The sequence below is a fragment of the Phoca vitulina genome, unplaced genomic scaffold (genome assembly GCF_004348235.1).
Source record: "Phoca vitulina isolate PV1807 unplaced genomic scaffold, GSC_HSeal_1.0 scaffold28, whole genome shotgun sequence".
In the NCBI taxonomy this organism is placed as follows: Eukaryota; Metazoa; Chordata; class Mammalia; order Carnivora; family Phocidae; genus Phoca; species Phoca vitulina.
This window is the reverse complement of record NW_022589731.1, coordinates 21,084,954-21,108,359: the sequence shown is the minus strand read 5'-3', so window position 1 is coordinate 21,108,359 and position 23,406 is coordinate 21,084,954. Positions and strand designations below refer to the sequence as shown.

Here is a 23,406-nt window from a genome sequence, read left to right as displayed (position 1 = left end):
TTGGGTTGCCTCTACCTTTTGACTATTATGAATAACACTGCTGTGAACTTGGATGCACAAATACCTGTTTAAGTCTGTGCTTTTAAATTTTTGGGTGTGTATACCCAGAAGTGGAACCGTTGGATCATATGGTAATTCTTTCTGTGTTTACTGTTTTTTGAAGTACTATACTTTTTTGTAGTTTGTTTTTTGAAGAAATATACTTTTTTGTAGTTTGCAAATTTTCCAGGGAGCTTGTATTGCTTTGATAGGAGATCGGGGAAAAGCCTTACTTTGTGTCCTCAGACTAGCTTCCAGCGTTGAGCGAATGGTCAGAGTGGGAAGTAGCATGGAGTATCTGACAGGAGCTGAGAAGTGATGGGAGTGCTTAGGGAATGGGCATGGGCTTCAGACGGGGGTTGAATCCTACCCCTCCACTCACTGTGCTGCTGTGTGACCTTGGGCACCTTGCTTAACCCTTCAGAGTTTTGGTTTCCACTTCTGTGAAGTAAGGATACTAATACCTACCCTTGCTAGTTTAAATGAGGATTGAGATCCTGCAATGTAAATTGTTTAGCCCCGTAAATAACAGAGTAAGTAAGCGCTCACTAAAAGGGCAGCTCTAAGTGCTGGGAGCGCAGCAGGACACGATTGGCAAGTGTGAGTCTTCCCAGCGAGGTAGTCTTCATCAAATCATTTCCCTGTTTCTTTAAGGAAAAGAGATCAGTTCCCCTGTTCCGGAGATGCTGGGTATACCTAAAGTGTTGTTTTCCCTCAGCGTGAACAAATATTTACTGAGCCACTACTGTGCGGAAGAAAGTCCTGCAAAACAGCCAGCAGTCCAGAGGACCAGCCCATTTCACAATCGCAGGGACTGAGATGAAGAGCAGAGCAGCCTAGACCAGAACACAGGCTTTTGCCGTCTAGTGCAGGCTCCTTGCCCTCCGCCGCACCTCTTCCCAAAGTCCAAAGTGGCTCATGTACAATCCTCCTTCTTTAAAAACCTGCTCATACCCCTGCCTGTCTCCTGTTCCTGGTTTCCTCCCATTCTTGCTGCAAGGCAGGTAACAGGAGTTTCTGCAAGCAGGGAGCTTTCAGCGTGGTCCCGGAGAAATGCAGGCATAGATCTGTGTACACCATGGGTGGGGCTGCAGCTTGAATGAGGCTGTATTAGCCCCCCAGGCTGCCGTGTCTAAGTGCCACACGCTGGGTGCTGTGTACAGCAGAAATGTATTGTCTCACAGGCTAGAATTCTAAGATCAACATGTCAGTAGGGTTGGTTCCTTCTGAGGGCTTGAGGGGAAATCCGTTCTGTGCCTCTCCCCCAGCTTCTGGTGGTTCGCTGGCCATCTCTGACGTCCCTTGGCTTATTAACATATCACCCAGCTCTCTGCCTTCATCTTCACGTTTTCCCTGAGTGTGTGTCTGTCCACAGTTCCCCTTTTTATAAGGACACCAGTCATACCAGATTCGGGCCGACCCTAACGACCTCATTTTAACTTGACTACATCTGCAAAGACCCTATTTCCAAATAAGGTCACATTCTGAGAGTTCAGACTTTAACACATACATTTTGGATTCAGTCCATAACAGGCCAAGTGCACAGATCTGCCATTTCACTGCTTGCTCTTCATAGCAAGCGATGGGATGATTGGTATTTGAACTTCTTGATGGGAACAACTAAAGGAGTTCTGGGTGGAGATGAACATTGGACAAAGCCACGTTGCTGAGAAAGGGGTTGTTCACTTTTGGAGAACCCTCTTGCCTGCCCCAATCCCTAGAATATTCTGGGTTCTAGTCAACAAAAGCTGGCTTTTGTTGTTTCAGCTGGCTTTACTCATCTTTGACCAATTCGGCATAACTCAGCTGCTGAACTCACTTATTAATCTTGCCAGACCTTATATACATAGTAGCTGGGATGTGCACATATCACCCTAAATCATCTCCCACAGCAGAGTATGAATTCTGAATCAGAGGAGCCCTAGGCCCAGTTGCAGACTTTTAAAGCCTTTATTCTGAATCATGGCAGTTTGTAGTAACAATACTTTGTCTCTCTCTCAACACTTAGCTCACAGTTCTGTAGTTGTCACTCTCCCCCCAACCAGCCTTGGAGCATCTTGAGAGTGGGTGCTAAATGTTATTTGCCCCTTGCCCACCACCCAATACTCAGCATCACACAGAAGAGACTCAGTGTTTCTTGGTAAATGAAAACAGGATTGCGGAAACCCTTACGTGCCTAATTGAGAGCCAACTTCCGGGCCTGGAAGGCCGGCTGGTGCTTAGTTCTCCTTGTTGCTAAAATTCAGGAGCTTCTGCAAGGTGGGCAAGGCAGAACAAGGTACACCAGGAGCTTCAAGGAGTAAGTCATGCCAAAGAACCTTGCTCGGTTGCTCTCCAAGTGCACTGCATGGCATTCTTTGACTTGCTGATCATCTGGAACTCACCTCTCAGTGCCTGCCTTGGCTCTGGTATCTCCCATATGTTTGTACTGGGGAGTGGGGAGGTGCCTCTGGAACCTCCCTCGACCCCACTGCCTCCCACGCCAGTTATGGCCTCGTTTCTCCTCTTCATAGCAAAACTGAGATATCTCCACCTCTTGTACCTACATCTTTACCCCCGCTTTATTCTGTAACTTACTCTGTTATGGACTGAATTGTGTTCCTCCAAATTCATATGCTAAAGCCCTAATCCCCAATGTGAACTTTATTTGGATATAAAGCCTTTGAAGAGGTAATGAAGAGTGGTGCCTGGCTGGCTCAGTTGGTAAAGCATGTGACTCTTGATCTCAGGGTCCTGAGTTCAAGCCTCATGTTGGACATGGCACCTACCCAAAAAAAAAAAAAGAAAGAAAAAGAAAAAAGAGGTCATAAAGATTAAATGAGCTCATTGCGAGGTCAAGCCCTATTGCTGTACGCATTAGATGGAGCCCTAATCCTCTAGGTCTGGTGTCCTTAGAAGAAGAGGAAGACACCAGAGGTTTCTCTGCACAAACACAGAGGAGAGGCCATGCGAGCACACAGCAAGAAGATAGTAGTCTGGAAGCCAGGAAGAGAGGTCTCACCAGGAACCAACCATGATGGCACCTTGACCTTGGACTTCCAGCCCCCAGAACTGTGAGAAAATGAATGTCTACTGTGGAAGCCCCCATTCTGTGGAATTCTGTTATGTCGTGACTAAGATAAAAAGTATCACTCTGGTACAAAGGGCTTAGTTTAATAATGCAAACACTTGAAAGCAAAACCAATCTACCCACTGCAGATAGAGAAAATGTTTCTTCTGGGTTCTACTCTGTGGTTGTCTTACATAATAAAATTGATGGCTTCCGGATAATAACTGTTAAGAGATTCCATGAGATGTGCTGCTGGACTTGACAAATAAAAATCAGACTACCACTTTTATTCCTTCTCTGCCATGGCTCAAAGCACCTCTAATGCAAAATTAAGAGGAACCATTGCTGGTGATTCTTTTCCCTGCTAGAGCCCCATGTCATCAAGTTCAGTGAGAAAGAAATCACCTGATAAGTGCACAAAGATAGTCATGCTCACACATTACTAATTTTCTTAGTAATTGAAGATTTAAAGTTAATACTGTTTTTAGAATTGATTCCCCCCTAATTGACAGGTACTATTCACCGTACTATTCGCACATTCAGCCCAGGGCAGAATCCAAGGGCTCAGAGATGATGGGGGGGTGTGCGGTTTGGTATGGGGAGTCCCAAAAGGTTCTGCAGAGCCAAAGGGACTAGGCGACGGACCCTGCCCTTAGCAGAGGAAATACTCACCGGGGGAGGACTGGCTCATGGGACAGCCAAGGTACATGTGTTGCTAAAGGCACATACATGGATGACATCAGCCAGCCACCCTGCGAGTGAGGAATGACTTCTGTCCCAATAGCTTTCTCCAGTCACAGGAGTTTAGACAGTGGCATTACTGCAGCTTCTCACAGGCCAAGAAAAGGTCCAGAACATTCCCATCCACACCCCAGCCAGCAGGGAGGCAGCAGGGAAGAGAAGGCACATGGCACTTCCCTCTCAGGGCAGGCCCCACAAAGTGTGCACATCACTCCCACTAACATCCTGTGGGCCAGAGCTAGTCCCCTGGCCACATGCGGCACATGTTTTTATTTTGGGCAAATGTGTGCCTTGTTACTAACGAGGGATTCCATTTCTATGAGTGAGAAAGGAAGGGTGGGTATTTGGGGGCAACTGGCAGCCTCTGCCCCTCCCTCCCCACCCGTCCAGGTAAGACTTCCAGTTATGCTTCCAGAGCATCTTGACTTGTTTTCATAGCACTTATCACACCGACTCTGTCATCGTTTTTACTTATTTGTGAAGTGTCTATTTTACCCTCCTGTAAATCCGAGGCAGGAATCCTATTGTATCCCCAGTGCCTAGGACTCAGCAACGGTCTAGAAATACTTGTTAACTCACTGATAGGATTACACCGAACAAACCCCAAGTTTAGGTGGGATTCGAAGAAGAAAGACATTTTCACCTAGTCCCAAGCGTCAGGCCATGGACACAGATGGTTTCATCCTGAATTACACCGTGTCCTGTTAACCTTGTCGGTGTGACTCCCTGATCCAGCCCGTCCGTAACGGCTCCCCTGCCTGTTCATCCTCACCACAGCAGCCAGAGACCGTTCTCAAGCATGTACACCTTCGCTGCCAGTCCTGCTTACACCTGTCCATGGATTCCCATTTCTCATGGTGTCCAAGTCCACCTGCCCTTCCCACCGGAGCCATGCGTACCCTTCTCTCCTGGGAACGTGCTCAGCCCTTCCTGACATTTGAACATTTCTCCTCGCTGCTGTTGTCATTCAGATCTCAACTAAGATGCCACCTTCTCAGAGAGGTGGCCCTGGACTGGCCACCAGCTATCAGCACCCAGTTACCTCTCCCACATCACCTCCTAGCACTTGGTAGGACTTGAACTTGTGCCCCGCCCCCAGTGCATAATGCAGACCTAATCTCCCCGAGGCAGATTCCAGGTCTCACTGCCTGAGAACAGCATAGAAACACTTGGGAGACACTGGCTTCTGGGATTTGAAAGCAATACTAACCTATCCTTTGAAATCTTGGGGATACACATCCCAGAGCCTTGAACCATGGCTGGGCCGAGGTGGGGCTGAGGTCTGAGGCCCGGGACCGACTGCTTCCAACATGCTCCCACCTTTTAATCCCCACAATCCTGGCTTGTTTTGTGGGCCTGGAAACATTTATGTGTTAACAGAAAATGCTAAGTTTTACCTGCCACTCATCTCAGCCCCTTCTGGGGCTCTCGGGATCAATCAGGGTTCAACCAAAGAAACAGAGCTGGTGGGGCATATGGATTAGGACCTGCTGCAAGGCACGGCCTCGTGCAACTATGGGGGCTGCTGGGCAAGTCTGAGACCCCGAGTGCAAGCTGAGTGCAAGCCGCTGCGACGGCGGGGCGGCCGGGCAGCAGAGGAGGCTGTGGCCACAGCTGGAATTTCTTCCTCGGGGAAGCCTCGGTCCTGCTCTTAAAGCCACTGACTGGAGGAGGCCCACCCAGATTATGTAGGATAATCTCCCTGGCGAAAAGCCACCCGATGGTAGACTTTATCCTCTCTCCAAAATACCTTCACAGCACCATTTGTGAAGAAATGGGGACTGGAGCCTTGCCGGGTTGACGGACACCTGTGCGTGCCCATCTCAGAAAGGCTTGTTCCTAATTTCTGTGTGAGACACATTCCAAGTAATTTCAGGAAATGATAGGAACAGTACTGCCCATTTCCCCAAAGCCCCAGTCTCTCTGGCTCACAGCTCGACAGCAGCAGTAATTAGAACTTGATTTCATGATTATTATTTGTTCACCCAGGGCTGGTTGCTTAGATACAAAGCAGTTCATTTTGAGCCAAATTTTCCTAAGACGTCCCGTAGATATTATAATGTTCCAGAAACCTATTCAGTAATAACTCACAAGTAATGGCTCCCAGAGTTAACACATTTCTGCTCCAAACAATACACGCTGTTTGACTATTACCAACCACTGTATAATATTTAGTAAGTAACTAGGTGGTGGACCTAATGCTACTTACAGGATAGTAATACACATTTCAGGCAGAGTTTATTCTGCAGGTCTCTAGCAACATTTATTTTGAGGCCTTTGGGGTGGTCATATTAAATTCCTCCCCCCGATACAAAATAATTTAATGTTTATTGTAAAAAAAAAATGTGGATAATACACAAAGAGGTAAACAAGAAAATAATCACCCTAACCTGCCACCCAGAAATAATTATTAGTAGTATGCTGGTGCATATTCTTTCATACATACGCATATATAAAATTTATAAAACCATACCGTACATGCATCTTACTTTTTTAACTTAACATTTTGTGATTAAATAATCCATGTAATTAAGTTATTAATGAATATTTTAATGATTTCATATAACTACCATTCTTTCACTGTTGGACATTTACTTTGTTTCCCACTATAAATACCAGGATACAATCTTGCAACTAGAAGAGGAGTAAGTCTTGGAAATCTATTACACAACATAGTGATTATAGTCAACAATACTCTTTTACAAACATCCAAGTTCCTAGGAAAGTTGATCTTAATTGTTCTCACCACAAAAAAGAAATAATTATGAGGCGGTGTGGTAGAGGTGTTAACTGAGCTACTACTGTAGTAATCATACTGCAGTACATAAATGTATGAGATGAACAGCTTAATAGCTGAAACCTACACAGTGCTGTATGTCAAATATACCTCGGTTAAGAAAAAAGAATACCAGGATCCAGGATGAACATCTTTATGTTAGTCTTTGCACACTTTTATGAGTATTGCCTTAGTATTTATTCTTAGAAGTGAAATTATAGGATGAAAGAGTATGAAGTAGGCAAGGCTTTTGAAACATCAACAAATTCTTTTCCAGGTTGTTAGACTAAGTTTTGAAAGAGATCTCATATTTGACACCATTTATAAAACATCATTTGAGAGGTAGAAGGGTCAATATGATTATTTCCTAAAGAGCTTATGAACTACTTAGTACATTTATCTTGAGACGGAAGTAATTCTTTATTTCCTTAAAATAATTTTGTCTATTTGTTAATGATACAACCCCAAATTTGTATCACTCCTCTTTAGGAGCTTTAAATGTGTGCCCAGGACACGGGCTTTCCCTAATGGCTTTCATCTGCCTTTCCAAGTGATATCAAGTGCCCGCATGCTGTCCCTTGGCCTTATCAGTGACAGGGGCTTCAGAAGGAACAAGCCCATTAACGCTAAGTCATTGTGGGCGAGGGATAGGTCGGTCACCTCAGTGAGCAGTTGATAACCTTCTTCCCGTGCTTCTGTCCCATCCGACATTGCTTAGGAAGAGTCTTTGAGATCTAATTAAGATCCATCCGTCTCCCTGCTCTGTCCCAGCGCCCTGTAAGGACTGCCAGGTGATAATGAAGGTTCTCTTACTGAAAGACGCTAAGGAGGACGACTGTGGCCAAGATCCATACATCAGGGTAAGTTGCCCGAGGCTCCAGGTCCCGCACAGCATGACACTGTCTTACTAGGGAAGCTAAGGGGGTGAGGGGTAGGGGGGTCTGTGAACCCTCCGAGCCACTGACACAGAGTAAGCTGGTACTGTGACGCTTTTCTTATTTTCCAAACAACCCTGGCCAATCCAGAACTATATTCTTGTATTTGCAGGAATTAGGATTATATGGACTTGAAGCCACTCTGATCCCCGTTTTATCATTTGAGTTTTTGTCTCTTCCCAGTTTTTCTGAGAAGGTAAGGTCTGTCAGTGTCTGAGTACCGTAATTTCTGAGTCTCTGTAGAATCCTTGCCAACCCAAGCCGGAAGGATTTCTTCGCTGCTCCCTTATTTTACTACCAATCTTGAAGACAAGGGCAGCGCCGCCTCACCTGGCTCCAGTGGGCGTGGCTATTAGACTGTCCCTGAGCCTCCAGCAGGTCCTCCAGAAAGCCACCCTGACCTGAAGGCGGGGGTGGGGGGGTGGTGTCGGGAGAGTGGGTTGCAGGGAGGGCTCTCAGCCGTGCAGGCCCTTCCAGTTCGTCCTCCCGTCTACCCACCTGCCCCGACCACGCACTGCATAGGTGTTACTTTGCCGTTTTAGAGAGAGGCCCCAGGTTGGGCCACTTGCTCGGCTGAGATCTCCAGCAAGAGGGTTGCTCCCCCACAGCGTCAGGTCTGCCGCCAGGTGTAACTGGGATCAATCTTGCCAGACACGATCTCAGTAAAGCCTTCCAGATGCTTCAGATCAAAGCTTCAGTGCTCAAGCAGCTCTCACCAGCGTGCACCCAGTCCCAGGAGGGGAGCGCCTTCAGGGCATCTCCCCAGAGCTCCTTTCTAGACACATTAGGGAAGAGCCAGGCTGGTTTCCTGAACTAGGGTGCCCAGCCCTGCTCCCAGGCTCCAAGCCTCTGTTAGCGCCAGGTTCACCCCTCCTGCTCTTTATGGAAAGCCTGTGTTTTCCTTTTGATTTGGACCGAATGTTGAATGATTCATTCAGTAATGTACCCGACAGACGCTGATCTGGCATCTGTTACGCCCCTATGCACTGGGCTGTGTGCTGAGGGAATGAGGTAAGAAGGACCCAGACCAGCATGCCCTTCCATAAGCAGCCTGGAAAGGCACTTGAGATCACTTCTTGGACCTCGTGGCCACACAGACTAGAGTTTCCACAGGAGCCTCTCCTGTCACCGCCAGCCAGCATGTCCCCTGAAGGCTTTTCTGGACTCTGTCTAGCTCACTGTGCTGCAGTGAGTTGGGGCACAAGGCACGTGCTGGAGTCCTGGCCCTGCCACTCGCCGTGGGCAGTTCCTCAGCCTCTCCACGCCTGAGTCTTCATCTTTGAGATAACAGGAACCCCACCCATCTCCCAGGGAACTTTCAGAGAGTGAGGGACACAATATGTAAAAACAGTAATGTTTGGTAGATGTTATCACTATTACTGTCTTTGAAAATCAAGGCTTCAACATGGATATCGTCCCTTGAAGATTCCAGTGTTTTTTTAAAAGATGTATTTATTTACCCTAGAGAGAGAGAGAGAGAGAGAAAACTCGAAGGGCGGGGGCAGAGGGAGAGAGGGAATGTCCAAGCAGACTCCCTTCTGAGCATGGAGCCCGACGCCAGGCTCCATCCCAGGACCCTGGGATCATGACCTGAGCCAAAATCAAGAGAAGGCCAGCTGAACCACCAGGCGTCCCTTGGAGATTCCAGTTTTATTACAGATGCAGGTCCAGTCTGCCCTCCCACCTGCACCCCACCCAAGCCCAGGCTGGGTCAGATGGCCCCTCTGTGCTCCTGTTACAACTCCCACCCTACAGTGCTCTTTCCTGGCTCTCCCCTTGACTGGGAGCTGCTTGAGGGGAATACCATGAATAGTGACTTCACCTGCATATCCTAAAAGGCCTAGAATAGTTCCAGGCATAGAGTAAGCTCCCAGTAGGTGTCGAGTGGAAGAGTGGTTGGATGGATGGATAAGTAGATGCACGGATGGATGGAAGGAATTAGTTTTGTGAAGCATTTGGAAATCTGGGAAATGCTGAACTTGGCCATCATGTAAAATGTCTGTTGCTATTTGGTGCACAGCTGTGTCATCCTGAGGGCTATGGGGGACTCATCTTTACCAGCCCCAGAGCAGTGGAAGCAGTGGACCTGTGTCTGGAGAAAGACAACAAAACGGAAGGTGAGGGGGACTCTGTTGTGAATTCCACTGGACTTTCTTTCCTCTGATTCTTCTGACCAGGGATACCGGATTCCAGAAATGGATTTTTCAGGTTTGAAACATCTCAATGGCTTTTAGCTCAAGACAGTATTTACGTACCCAGTTACTTCATGTTTGTGTAACCTTTGGAGGAAGCAGAAAATGACCTTTCTCCTTATAAGCTGACTCTTAATGTCCCACACAGAATGACAGGTTAGCCTCGTAGCTCTCTGACGGGAGGAGACGCCTAGAGGTGTCATGTCACAGATACTGTCTTGGGAAACAGGAGACAGGGTGGCCCCCAAAGTCCCCAGACCCTGAGGGGTTCATCTGCCAGGTGGTCATCTCTCTCCTCAGAATATATTGGTGACAGTCTCTTTCCTCAAAGGGATGATGAGAAAATCCAACCACATTGAAAAAATGGCCCGTGGCGTGCCAGGCACTTAATGACATGATCATCTCTTAGTCCCTTCTTCCTACCTCCTTCCCTCTCCTTCAAAAACACAGGAACAGAGCTCAGGCTTCAGACTGAACAACCACCTTAGTCTTTCAATCAGACAGCTTGGTAGCTAACATTTATGGAGAGCCTAGTGCATACCAGGCTGTTAAATACTTCACATGTGTCATCTCATTTATTCCTGGACACTGACCAGAGGCACATGTACTGTGGTCCTCATTATGTTGGGTGTAGAGATTACTTAAAAAAAATTGAATCTTGAAAAATAAATTAATTAATTAAATAAATAAAAGGAAATCTCCCATGGGAGTGTAAAGGGTAGCATAACACTTAAATGTAAGGGAAAGTTATGCTCCTAATCAGATTTTAGGAAGGGAGAACTCCTGTTTCCTTGTCTTCTCAAAAAGTATTGAACACCCAGTGGCCTTAGCATATATCTATGCAACCCATTTTCTCTTTGTATTTCTTTCATCCACAGTTAAAGGTGTCTGTTTTTGCCCGAAGATGGTAATGTTCTCTATTAAATTGTGTTTGCTCATGAACCTGAAAGTTACGATCTTTACTTTGACTTAATGTATACATCCAAGATTATAGTTTCTTGACTGCTTTCAGATTTATGTCCCAAATAAAACCAGGTGTATTGCTTTTTTAGACACTAAGTTGCCCTTTTTAATGACCAGTGACTTTTTCTTTAAAAGTCTAGATTTTTAGGGGCACCTGGCAGGCCCAGTTGGAAGAGCGTGTGGCTTTTTTTTTTTTTTAAGATCTTATCTATTTATTTTAGAGGGGGGCAGAGGAAGGGGCAGAGGGAGAGGGAGAAAATTTCAAGCAGACAACCCCACGACCCCCAGATCATGACCCGAGCCAAAACCAAGAGTTGGACGCTTAACCAACTGAGCTACTCAGGTGGCCCAAGTGTGCAACTCTTTTTTTTTTTACTTTTTTAAGATTTTATTTATTTATTTGACAGAGAGAGACATAGCGAGAGAGGGAACACAAGCAGGGGGAGTGAGAGAGGGAGAAGTAGGCTTCCCACGGAGCAGGGAGCCCAATGTGGGGCTTGATCCCAGGACTCTGGGATCATGACCTGAGCCACCCAGGCGCCCCCCCCCCACCCCCCGAGTGTGCAACTCTTGATCTTGGGGTTGTGAATTTGAGCCCCATGTTGGGTGTAGAGATTACTAAAAAAAAAATTTTTTTAAATAAATAAAAGTCTAGATTTTTAAACTCTAATGTCACCCTGCAAATTCATTCTTCAAGTTATGTTTGTTTTCTGGTACACACTAAAAATGCTTCTAGTACCAACTGTGGAAAAGAGTTAATATTCTAAGCAAGGCATACTGAAACATTTTATGAAGTGATTTTTAAAAATTTGCCTGCCGAATATGAACAGAATAAAAATGGAATTTTAGTTTGAGATGCTGTTCTTTATACGTGGTTATTAATAGTTTGCCTTGTTCACAAGTGTCTTAGGATGAGCAAGGAGCTTTGGGCAACAGTCCAGATGGCCACTGTGGTGTTTGCAGCTCACATTTCATTCCATGTTTTACAGTCTGGAAACATTCTCTGAGGGAAAAATGGAATGCTAAGTCAGTGTATGTGGTCGGAAATGCTACTGCTTCTCTAGGTAAGCAATCAAGGTAAAGATAAAACACCAAAAAAGGACAGTGATGTTGTGATTTGTAGTAAGAAATATGTATTTGTCTTTGTCCCTGTTTCCTGGGACAGAGCTCTTAAAATCCTTGGTATTTGCTAAGTGATAAGAAAGATAAAGTTGCCTATTTTTTTTAAAGATTTATTTATTTATTTTAGAGAGAGAGAGAGCTTTCACTGTACCCTTACCAGCAGCATTATACCTTTAACTAATTATTTGTAAATTTCATAAGCAAAAAAAATCATTTTTTAAACTAGTGTTTTTTAAAAAAAACAAACATGATTAAGTCATTGGGGAATGAAAACCTGGTTTTCTTCTCTCCTGTAGTCTCTGCTACTACTCAGTATATATTCAAAAGTTCTGTTACATTGGTGCCTGGCTGGCTCAGTCAGTAGAGCATGCAACTCTTGATCTCAGGGTTGTGAGTTCAAACCCCACGTTGGGCATAGAGATTACTTAAAAATAAATAAATCTTTAAAAAATAAAAAAATAAGATCTTTAAAAAATAAAAAATAAAACTCTATTGCAAGCTTTGTACCCTTTGGCCCACTAATCCCTTTCCTGATAATCTAGCCAAAGGTAATAATCCAATAGAGGAGAAAAGAAGTGGTTTTTGTTTTTGTTTTTTTTTAAGATTTTATTTATTTATTTGACAGAGACACAGCGAGAGCAGGAACACAAGCAGGGGGAGTGGGAGAGGGAGAAGCAGGCTTCCCGCTGAGCAGGGAGCCCGATGTGGGGCTCGATCCCAGGACCCTGGGATCATGACCTGAGCCAAAGGCAGACCCTTAACGACTGAGCCACCCAGGCGCCCTGAGAAGTGATTTTTATATGAGAATGTATATCATAGCATTATTTATAATCATGGAAAAAGGAAAGCCCCCAATAGGGGAATAGTTAAATTATGATACATCTATGTGATGATTATGTAGCTTCTTCTTTTACATACTTTTTATTTTGAAGGAAATTCACAGAAAACCTATAGTTGTAACACAGAACTCAATCTTTCCTGGACCCTGCAGAGTAAGTTGCCAACGTGATGTCCCATCAACTCCAAATAGATGAATGTAGGTTCCCTACAAACAAGCACATTTTTCTGTGTAGCTGCAACTATCAAACTCAAGAAATTAACATGCATGTATTAGTACCTCTCAATTCTCAATAATGTCCATTGTAGCAGAAGGGTTGAGCTCAGAATCCTGCCTTGCGTTGTCATGTCTCGTTAGTTTCCTGCTGGAAAGGGGCCTCCATGTGTCTTTGGCTTTGTGACCTCGACACTTTCGGGGTACAGGCCGGTTGTTTTGTAGATGGTCCCCCAATTTAGGTGTGTCTGATTTTTTCCCTGATTACATTGATTCAGGTTATATATGTCTGGCAGGAATACCACAAGCTTTTCCCCTTGCCTCTTACCCAGCAGTGCATCATTTTGATTTGCCCCATTACTGATAATGTTCCTTGTAATCCCTTGATTAAGGTGATATGAGGCTTCTCCCTGTGAAGCTACCATTTTTCCCCTTGAAATTAATAATTACTTTGTGGGGAGGTACTTTAAGATTATATGATAACATATTTTTTTTTTTAGATTTTATTTTTTTAAGTAATCTCTACACCCAACGTGGGACTTGAACTTACAACCCCAAGATCAAGAATCATATGTTCTACCTACTGAGCCAGCCAGGCGCCCCTGATAATGTATTCTTCATCAGTAGCTGCTGATTTACATCAGTATGGACTCATGGTTTCCTCTTTAATAGGGTACAATCCATTACTAAGTCTATTTATTTTATTGCCCAAATTATCCCTGCTGTGGCCAGGGGCAACCCCTTGAAGGTGACTTCTGTGTCCTTTTGACATGTCTCCATCATTCTTTGAGTACTTCCTTCTTTTCTAATGCAAAAAGATGTTCCAGGTTTGTCCTATACTTTCCCTGTCCCAGCCCTAAAATCAACCATTTTCCCTAAGAAGCCCTGGTTCCTTTTAGTGGAGAGGGGTATTTAGAAGCCATGATGAGGATGCTTAGGGTATTCATTGCCCTTGCACTTCACTGCTCACTGCTCATGGCCCTTTTCAGTACACAGAGACAGGGAATACACACACACACACACACACACACACACACACACACAATCTTTATTTATATCTATTTGTTTATGTTGAAAACCATGAGTTCATTCCACCACCTCCAGTTATAGTCCAACACAACAGAGTTTCTCTAGGTCTTTCATTTCTGTATTTGTGACTCCCATCTCTGGCAAGGAGAAACCTGGCTCCCAGGTCATACATTTACTCATTTGATCAGTGCTCCTATAAGGAACCAGTCTCCCCTGGCTCTGCCCCCACAGGGATGCCCTCTTCAGCCCATGTGGATTCTGACACCCAACACTGGCCACTCCCCCACGACATTCATGTTACTCTGCCCCACCTAAGGGCCTTTGGGCTGAAATGTTCAAAAGGAGAAGGGGGACAGGAGAGGCTAGGTGGTCTGTTTAAATGATTTTGAAGCATCTTTATAGCGTCGGAAAGATACAATGTAACTAAGAAAAAAAGCAGGATGAGGCGCCTGGGTCGCTTAGTCGGTTGGGTGTCCGACTCTTGATTTCGGCTCGGGTCGTGATCTCAGGGTTGTGGTATTGAGCCCCTCGTAGAACTCCACAGTCAGCAGGGAGTCTGCTTCTCTCCTTCTCCCTCTCCCCTTCCCCACCCCACTGCTCCCATGTGTGCATGCTTGCTTTCTCTCAAATAAATAAATCTTAAAAAAAAAAAAGCAGGATGCAATATAGATATGATACAATTTCAGTTTATTTTAAAAATATAGACACTGTACTAGAGAGCCCTCCCTACCCCCAAAGGAGCCTGAGAGGAGCAGGGACTCACAGAGATAGATACTTGTTGGAGTATGTAATGTTCATAACAGCATCAGTCACAATAGGCAAAAGGTGGAAACAAGCAAAATATCCATGGACAGATAAATGGATAAACAAAATGTGGTGTATACGTGAAATAGAGTATCATGCAGACGTAAGAGGGAGGGAAATTCTGACACAGGCTACAATGTGAAAGAACCTTGAAAATATTACGCTAAGTGAAATGAGCCAGATGCAAAAAGATGAACACTGTATAATTCCACTTACCTGAGGCTCCCAGAGCAGCCACTCGGAGACTGAAGGTATGGGAGAGGTTTGCAGGGTCTGGGGTCGGGGGGAAATGGGAAGTTCTTGTTTAATCTGGTGTAGAGTTTCCGTTTGGGATGATGAAAAAGTCTTGGAAGTGGATACTGGTGATGGTTGTGATGGTACCAAATGTCACTGAGTTATACACTTAAAAATAGTTAAAATGGTAAATTTTTATGGTATGTGTTTTTACTACAACAAGAACAAAACCTGAAAGGAAATAACCCTATGAAAGGTACTCCAGATGGTGGTATTATAGTTGTTTTTACAATTTTCTTAGTATTTTCTACATTTTCCAAACAGTCTTGAATTTGTATGTTATTTTTAAAGCACAAAGGTAAACAGTGAATCATTAAAAATCAACCTTACAAACGAACATAAAAATTAAGCATGAAACAATACTTAACAATTGTGAGTCAATTGTGAGTCAATCAATGTGCAGTTTGTTTCAAAATGATTGTCCAAATGAATTTTAAGATATCAGGGGAAGATGCAGTATGAATGAAAGTGTTTTTCTTTTAAAGACTGTATTTATTTATTTGAGAGAGAGCGAGCACAAGCAGGGGGAGGGGCAGAGGAAGAAGAAGCAGGCTCCCCACTGAGCGGGGAGCCCGATGTGGGGCTCAATCTCAGGACTGGGTTCATGACCTGAGCCTAAGGCAGACGCTTAACGACTGAGCCACCAGGTGCCCCAGGATGAGTGAGAGTAGTTCAAGAATGAAAAGCGCTCTTTCCAGAGAACAAAATGACGTCAAGGAGGTCCCCAGCTGCGGGCTGCTGACTAAGAGCCGCTGCATCGCTTTCCAGCGCAGAGCAACTTGCACCTGGGAGCTCTGCAGTTGAGCAAAGAGGGAATCAGGCCTTGGTTGCCAAGGAAACCGCCCCCACTCCCCCCTCCCCTGCAAATCAGTTAAGAATTTGCTTGCACCTTCTTTCACCATTTCTTTTTTCCTGAAGTAGAAGAGGAAAGAAAAGTCTAGAGACAACTTCGGACTTACACAGCAACACTTCAGCTATCAAACATGGCATGTTTGTAAATTATCCCGTTTTGATTCTCATGCTACCTTCGGTCTGATCTCAGTGGCACCACTACGCATTTTGCATCTCATTGTTCTGTCAAATGAGACGAAAACCCGAGAACAAAAGTGGTGATACGGGATGAGAAACCCGAGACAGAGCGGGCTAGCGTGGGTCAGCATCCCCTGTGGCACAGAGCCTGGTCCCATGGGACCCGCTGGCCCCAGCCGGCTCCCTGTTTGTACCGCTGTGAAGGAAAAGGACGTGTTCTAAATGCTGGGAGCACATGATCAAAGGAGAGATGAAATTAGGGATTTTGCTCCTTTAAAAAGTCTCTTGGGAGAGGAGCACCTGGCTGGCTCAGCTGGGCCCCACACTGGGTGTAGAGATTACTTTAAAAAAAAGAGAAGAAAAGAAATCTCTTAGGAGAAACCACATTCTATCTTAACATGAAAGTCAGTCACCCAACTTTGGGACCTTCTATCTTAGTTCACCTTCCCAGACATGATGTCCCAGAGGAGCTCTCTCTAGTGAACTGCTGGACGCTTCTGTTCATCCTGAGGCTCAGCAAGAGCCAGGAGAGTTAGAGGAAGTTGAACACGGACAGCCGGGGGACACCAGGCCCGTGTGTTAGTCATCTTTTGCTGCGTAACGAATTGCCCCAAAACTTAGTGGCTGGAAACAATAAGCGTTTAATTTCTCATGGTTTCTGTGAGTCCGACATCTGGGAATGGCTGAGTTGGGTCCGTCTGGCTCGGAGTCTCTCACCAGGCTTCAGGTATCTCAAGGCCTGACTTGGGGGTCCTGCTTCCAGATCACGCACATGGCTCCACTTCCCAGCCCTCACGTGGCCCTCTCTAAGGGCTACGTTATGACACGATAGCAGGATTTCCCTCTTGCGTGCGAGACAATCCAAGAGCCAGTGAAAGAGAGCGTCCAGGCCAGAAGCCAGTCTTTTCATAATCTAATCTTGGGAGTGACATCCCATCACTTCTGCCATCTTCTTTTTGTTTGAATGGAGTCAGTCCAGGCCACACTCAAGAGGAGGGATGTCAAGGTGGTGTGAGCACCGAGATCACTGGGAGCCATTTTACAGGAGCCCTCTGGTCAAACTGAGCACAAGAACTGCCTCTGCTTCCCCCAGAAGCTGCAGGTCAGGTCAGGAGAATGGAACATTTTAAGCAAAGAGAAGATAGAAATGTTTCGCATAGTGGAAATGGAAACCGGGCCCAAGCAAGTGGTCTTGATGTCAAAGTCCATCAGGACTTATCTATCTTAGAGAGACAGAGAGAGTGAGTGCACGAGAGAGAGCGAGTGGACGGAGGGGCAGAGGAAGAGAATCCTGAAGCAGACTCCTCGCTGAGCGTGGAGTCCGACCCAGGGTTTGATCCCAGGACCCATGAGCCAAAGACAAGAGTTGGATGCTCAACTGACTGAGCCACCCAGGCACCCCATAAACCATATCTGGCTTTTTAGTGTTTTTCATTGCTTCGTTTTCCCATTAATTTTGGGAGAATACTGAAATCATCTATATCTATAACCTTAATATGTCTTCACATCCCATTTGTTGATTCTTACTGATTTGCTTTTGCACTAAGCATTTTTTTTAAGATTTTTATTTATTTGTCAGAGAGAGAGAGCACAAGCAAGGAGAGCAGGAGAGGGAGAAGCAGACTCCCCACTGAGCAGGGAGCCCGATGTGGGACTCAATCCCAGAACCCTGGGATCATGACCTGAGCTGAAGGCAGACGCTTCACTGACTGAGCCACCCAGGCATCCTGCACTAAGAATTTTATCTCACCTTCAGATAACCACAGGGTACTTTTGCACATAGGCATCCACCAGCAGGGGAGCTCACCCCCAGGTTTACACAAGCCCCCCGACCGGATCCACCATGGCAGTCCTAGCCTTAACTTCTTAAATGTAAAGAACACGATGGCAGGTTTGTCTGGGGTCAGACTGGTTCGTTTCACACAGCTGTGAGTCACTTGAAGTTCCCCTGTCATCATGGCCTGGGGAGGCCCCAAAGGCGGGCTTGCCTAGGCCCGAGGGCTGGCTGAAATGCTTGCACCCACTTAGAGCAGAGCCAGCCTTGCCGCCACAGGGGTTGAGACCTTCCGGCAAACATCCATTGCCCCGATCTCTACAGAGAGCCTCTGCGGGCTGCCGGCGGGCCCCACAGCCCAGTCCCTGCCCTCGCAGGCAGAGCTGACAGGCGCTGGACAGCTCAGGGCCTCCGCCTCCTGCTCTCAGGAGCCCTTGTCCCAGGGTCGTGCGAGGATGAAGTAATGCGCCAGTGCTCACTCGGAACAGCGAGGCTGCACGTGAGAGTCTACATGGGCTTCCTCCCGTCTAGTTAATGCAGGAACGATGCGGATGAGCGCCGACGTTAAATACCAACATCACTGCGGTACTCACGTCCCAGTTCCGTTCCTGGGAAGTCGTCAGGGTCTTGGTGCACCGAGACCTTCCCAGTTCAGTCAGAGGACGGGCGGCCCGGCCTGGGCTGGCCATGCAGCGTAACAAGGGCTTTGTTCCGGAACAAAGTTGACAGCTGCATGTGACTTTTGTCTCTTGGGCTCAGGGCCCTTGAAATGACCTGTCAGTGAAGAGCTGATGGTGTGGATGTGAAAGCTGCAGTTTGTTCTTAGCCAGTGCTCTCACGTGAATCCGAAATGGAAGGGCCACAGCTCCTCCTCTGTCAGGCAGGTGCCACACCCCGGGCGCAGGTGCTGAGCGCTGGCGGCGCGGGGCCCGTGGCCCTTCCTCCCCAGCGTCCTCTGCACAGTGGCCAGTGTTTCCCGTGTGGAAGAGTGCAGGGGGGCCCGGGGCGGGGGGGCTGCTCCTGCCTCACTTCTTGATGGGAGTCTCTCAAAGCTGCTGGTCTGCCCCTCGCCCCAGATGACCTGTAGTCGCGGTGCTGGGGGTCGCTGTTGGCAGGTTGCCGGGGAACCGCTCCTGCCCTCCCTGCCATTTCAGTCTGGCCACGTCAGCCCACAACACCCTTCTGGACGGGCGCTGGCCTTGGCTTCCCGGCAGGACGAGGGCTCTCTCATGCCCTGTGAGAAGTAGTAAATCCTAAATGCTCACCACCTCCGTACTGGCTGGTAAGAAACCGCCTTTCTTCAGCTCCCCTAGGGGGCCCGCGGTTTGCTCTCATCATCTCGTATAATCCTTAAAGCAGTCCCCGGTGGTGGCGTCTTCCCCTGGTGTAGCCGAGCTCAGTGGGGCTCAGAGAAACTGGCACGTGACCCAAAGCCACACGTCTAGGAAGGGTGGGCCCGGGGCCCAGCACCCTCACGTCCGACACAGTGCCGGCTGCCCCTTGCACCTGCCCTCAGGAGGAGACATTCCTTTGTGTTTGCACGTTAGCAAACAACCCAAGAACAGGGGTCTTTAATAGCCACATGAAAACATATTTCTTCTGTTGTTTTCCAGTGAATAAAATTGGCCTGGATACAGAAGGAGCACACTGCGGAAATGCAGAAAAGCTTGCAGAATATATTTGTTCCCGTAAGTAGAAAAAGGTCACTCCAACTAAAGCCCATTTACTTTTTGTTTGTTGGCCTCACCCCCGACCCCCCGGGACAGGAACATTTCCTGGGCGCGTCCTCCGTGGTGACGCTGGTTGGCGCGCAGCGTGCAGGCCGCTCGTGGGGCCGCGGGCTCCTTTCCCGGTGTGTGTCTGTGCTTGTTTGAGATTCAGCCCGCCTCTCTCCGCCCCCTCCACCAGAGGACTTGAGCCAACTCCAACATGACACAAAACGAAGCGTTCGGAGACAAATCCAGGGAGACCGTCTGCAGTGATGCTACCCGCAGTGGAGGCGGGCTACTGCAGCTGGGCGCCTCCCCTGAGTCTGTGTCCCCCTCTCGGGGGGCTGCCTCCTCCGAGCGCCCTCTCAGGGCTGGCCCACCCCCTGGGAGTGCGTCCCTGGGCAGCGTGTGGACCGGGACCTGAGAGGACGCTGGTTGTAGAGGTGTTTGCCTTTCAGTGGGGGTGCAGCCCCGATGGAAACAAAGCTTTGGGGGAGCTCTCGGAGTGAGAGGGTCGGGAAGGCCGTCAACACTCAACAGACATGGGTTCCCACTGCTGCTTCTGCCCCCCACAGAGTCTCCAGGGCCAGGCTGGAGGCTGCCCGTGGGCGGTGGAGCAGGGCAGCTGGAGGGCAGGCACTCCCTGCCTTCTGGTCACATCCGCCACTGCATCCCAGCCCGGCTCTTTGCTTTAGTTTGCTGATGTCTCTAAGTTTTGAAAAATGCTCTTCTTACTAAGGGGGTGTGTTTCAGAGACCCTCCAAAAGCCCCAGGGACGAAGGAGGTGAGCCCTAATCCAGTGACCCTCCGGGCCCCATCCTGGCCGAAGCAGGTGCTGGCCTGGGCTGGAGCAGAGGACCGAGTACCCAGCACTGTGTTCCTGCCCCAGGGCAGCACCGCTGGGCCTCCCGCCCCAGCTCTTGTGTCCACCGCTCCACCTGAACTGCAGGCCTCGGGGGCTGTTCAACAGGACAGTCGCCCGGCCCACAACTCTAGTGGCCGGGTCCGTGGCTCTCCGGCTGGCCATCCGGTGCTCCCAGCACATCCTCACCTTCCGCCTCCGGCACAGCCGTCTCTGCTCCTCCCTCCCGTTGGTGCTGCCTACAGAGGCCCTGTCCTTCACGTAGGCTCCTCTGTGACAGGGACGCCAGAGGCTGTGGTCCTGCCATGTCCACTGTCCTGGAGGCCTTGGCCCTCCTTTGGCCACCCCCAGCACACACATGCTGTTCATGCCTCGTCTTGTCGCTGAACCCACTCCTGCCTTGGGGCCCAGCACAGAGGTGTTCTCACGCAGTGTTTGCTGAGCGCTGAACCGTTCTGGTGTGACAGGAGGGCATTCGGGGGGCAAGGCGAGAGAGGGCCTGGTCCATGCCAACAGGCCTGGTCAGGCTGAGCAGCCATCTCCTTGAGCATCAGCTCCAGCCTGCCGGTCGCTTGATACTATACGGCCAGGCGCTGAAAGCTGCTGAGAAGCCACGCGCAGTTATGCCGGGGGGCCCGGGGTGAACACAGCCCTGGGCGCCTCAGGGTCCTCAGGCCCATGGGACAGTTTTGAGGGTCACTGAGCCTCACCTTTTCCGGGACGAGAGGAACGTCATGTGATTGGGTTTTCCCCAGCAGTCTGTGGCACGGGATGCATATGTTCCAGAATGATCCAACGCCAGGCTCTTTATTTCTAATATTTGTAGGGGACAATGGTCACCATTAAACAGTAACAAAGCCCTTCTGTTTTAATGTGGAAATCAATGTAAATGGTAGAACTTGGCATTCCCCGGGGGATTAAGTGCTTTGGTTTAGGAAGACGAACGACTGGTTCCGTGGGCGGTACCACATTTAGCTCCTTAATGAACAGGGGGCCGCAGCCTGTCTCCAGGGTAGATGACCTAGCTGTACTCACCGCTGACGCGCTAGTTCTGGAAAGAGACGGAAGGAGATTGAGTCATTCCTCACTTTCAGGTCCAGAGTCATCAGGCTGGTGTTCCTTGCTCTGCATACGTATCCAAGGCAGGAAGGATCCAGGTCACTTCTGAGATATCACCCTGGTGTTTCAATTAACTGACTCGAGGCGTAGAGGGGAGATAGGAACGTACTCTGCCTTATCTGGGCGAGACGGGGCGGCATTCTTTGCAAAGCCTTTGTTACTTCTCATTTGTTACCAGCATACCTATGTGTCCTAATAAATCTTTAATTCGCAATTAGAATATCCAAATGGGAATCCTTCTTGACTGTTAATAAGGACTTTCACCTTGGTTTTACCAAGGCATTAATGATTTTCTGCCCCAGCAAGTTCTGAAACTGGATTTTAAAAGCTCAGAATCTACTTCCAGTGTTTCGAGTCAACAGGCCAATTCATAGTTATTGCTTATTTCTTTTACTTAACTCTTTTTACTGCGTGACAGATACCATCGAGGGCACTTAAAACTACTAACTCATTTAATCTGATAGCCCATTGTTCTGATAGAAAATTCTCCCCTTCTAGGAGATCTGCTCTAATGGAAAAGAAAGCAGCAAATAAATGGTAAAAGGGGGCATTACAGCATTCTGCAAGAGAGGGGTCCGCCTGAGTCAGACAGAGGGGGTGCAGTTATTTGAAATGTCCCTGGATTGGGGGCTGCCGATGGCCACTCCTGCAGCCTCTTGGACTAGCTCGGCCCTTCCTTCCCTCGCATCAGCCCTGTTGTCCGGATTCTCCACCACGAGAATCTCTCTCTGCACGGCCGCATCTCCCAGCTTCGCCTGGGAGGCCGAAATCAGTGCAGACCTGGCAGTTGTCGGAGTTTTCCAGCCACACACGTGTCCTCCAGTGAAAAGGCATTTTTTAAAAAATCAGCCTTGTTACCTTAATTACTACAGTGACTACTTATGGAGTCCCCAGCCCCTCAGCACAACCCTCTCCTGGGATTTTCAGCACCCGTGCTGGCCTCAGCCCCCACAGCCCAGCAGTCCAGGCCTCCTTCCTGTTAAAGAAACGGGCAACCTCTGAGCCCCGTGAGTCCCCATTCTGTGTCTTCTCTGTCGGGTGAGACCCCTGCCAGGCCCCTGTCTCCCTGTTGTTCCGGGAAACCTCTCACACCTCTGCAGAATCAGCCAGCTTTAGCATTGACCTACTTAGCAGTGGCCTATTTGGATTAAAAATCTGCAGGCAGTAAACTTATCCCCAAAAAAGAATGGGTTCTTTGCCTCTGACTTCTTAAAGGGGGTGGGTCCCAGGAAGGATAGTTGTGGTACATCTCCGCCCAGCAGAAGAAGATTCTAACCAGGACATTTTCAGGTTTTCCTCCCTTTCCTGAGAGTGTCACGGGTTTCCATGACATCAGCTGGGCTGACTGGGCCTGCATGCAGGGCCTGGCTCTCCAGGCACTGGTGAGGCCGTCAGAAAAGACAGGCATCTGTCCTGGGCCAGGACACACATACTAAGCTCCCATCTCCCAAGTTAGCGGCCAGCAATCCGAGAATAAGCATGAGCAGCTCAATACTAGGCTAGACCTTCCGAAGAGATGCTTTGAAGGGCAGATTCCGGAATCTTCCAAAGGCCCCTTGCACACCTCTAGGGCTGGGCTTGCTGGAAAGGCAGGCCCTTGGCTTTCCTGCTGCATTCCCGAAGCTGCCCCAGAGCAGATAGCTGGGAGGGTCTGTGGGAGCAGCTTTGGTCTCTAGAATCCTGCACACCCCAGCACCTAACACACATGGACGGACACACAGACCTGGAGGGACGCCTGGGCTCTGGTTAAGAAAGTTGCACCTGAACATGGCTTTGAAAATATGTTTCCAAGGATGGCATCTACAGTGCATGAAACATTTGCTCCCACTGGAAAAGAGAAATCAGTGGGCATCTATTGTCTACATTTGAATTTTTCCCAATTCCTTGTGTTCTTTTACGTCCGTGCTGATAGTTACAG

General features: G+C 48.0%; 1 protein-coding gene across 4 annotated transcripts in view; it reads left to right on the top strand.

The window, feature by feature from the left end:
• Positions 1–23,406, top strand: part of UROS (uroporphyrinogen III synthase) — a 33,014-nt gene that overhangs the window by 1,915 nt on the left and 7,693 nt on the right. For 2 of the 4 annotated variants that reach the window (XM_032423238.1, XM_032423242.1), the window contains exons 2-6: positions 7,377–7,465; positions 7,653–7,736; positions 9,561–9,657; positions 11,685–11,759; positions 19,412–19,486. In XM_032423238.1, the coding sequence (XP_032279129.1) occupies positions 7,403–7,465; positions 7,653–7,736; positions 9,561–9,657; positions 11,685–11,759; positions 19,412–19,486 (394 nt within the window). In that variant the 5' untranslated portion in view covers positions 7,377–7,402. Of the gene's footprint in view, positions 1–7,323; positions 7,466–7,652; positions 7,737–9,560; positions 9,658–11,684; positions 11,760–19,411; positions 19,487–23,406 lie in introns of all 4 variants that reach the window. The other 2 variants (XM_032423240.1, XM_032423241.1) reach the window with 2 other exon arrangements.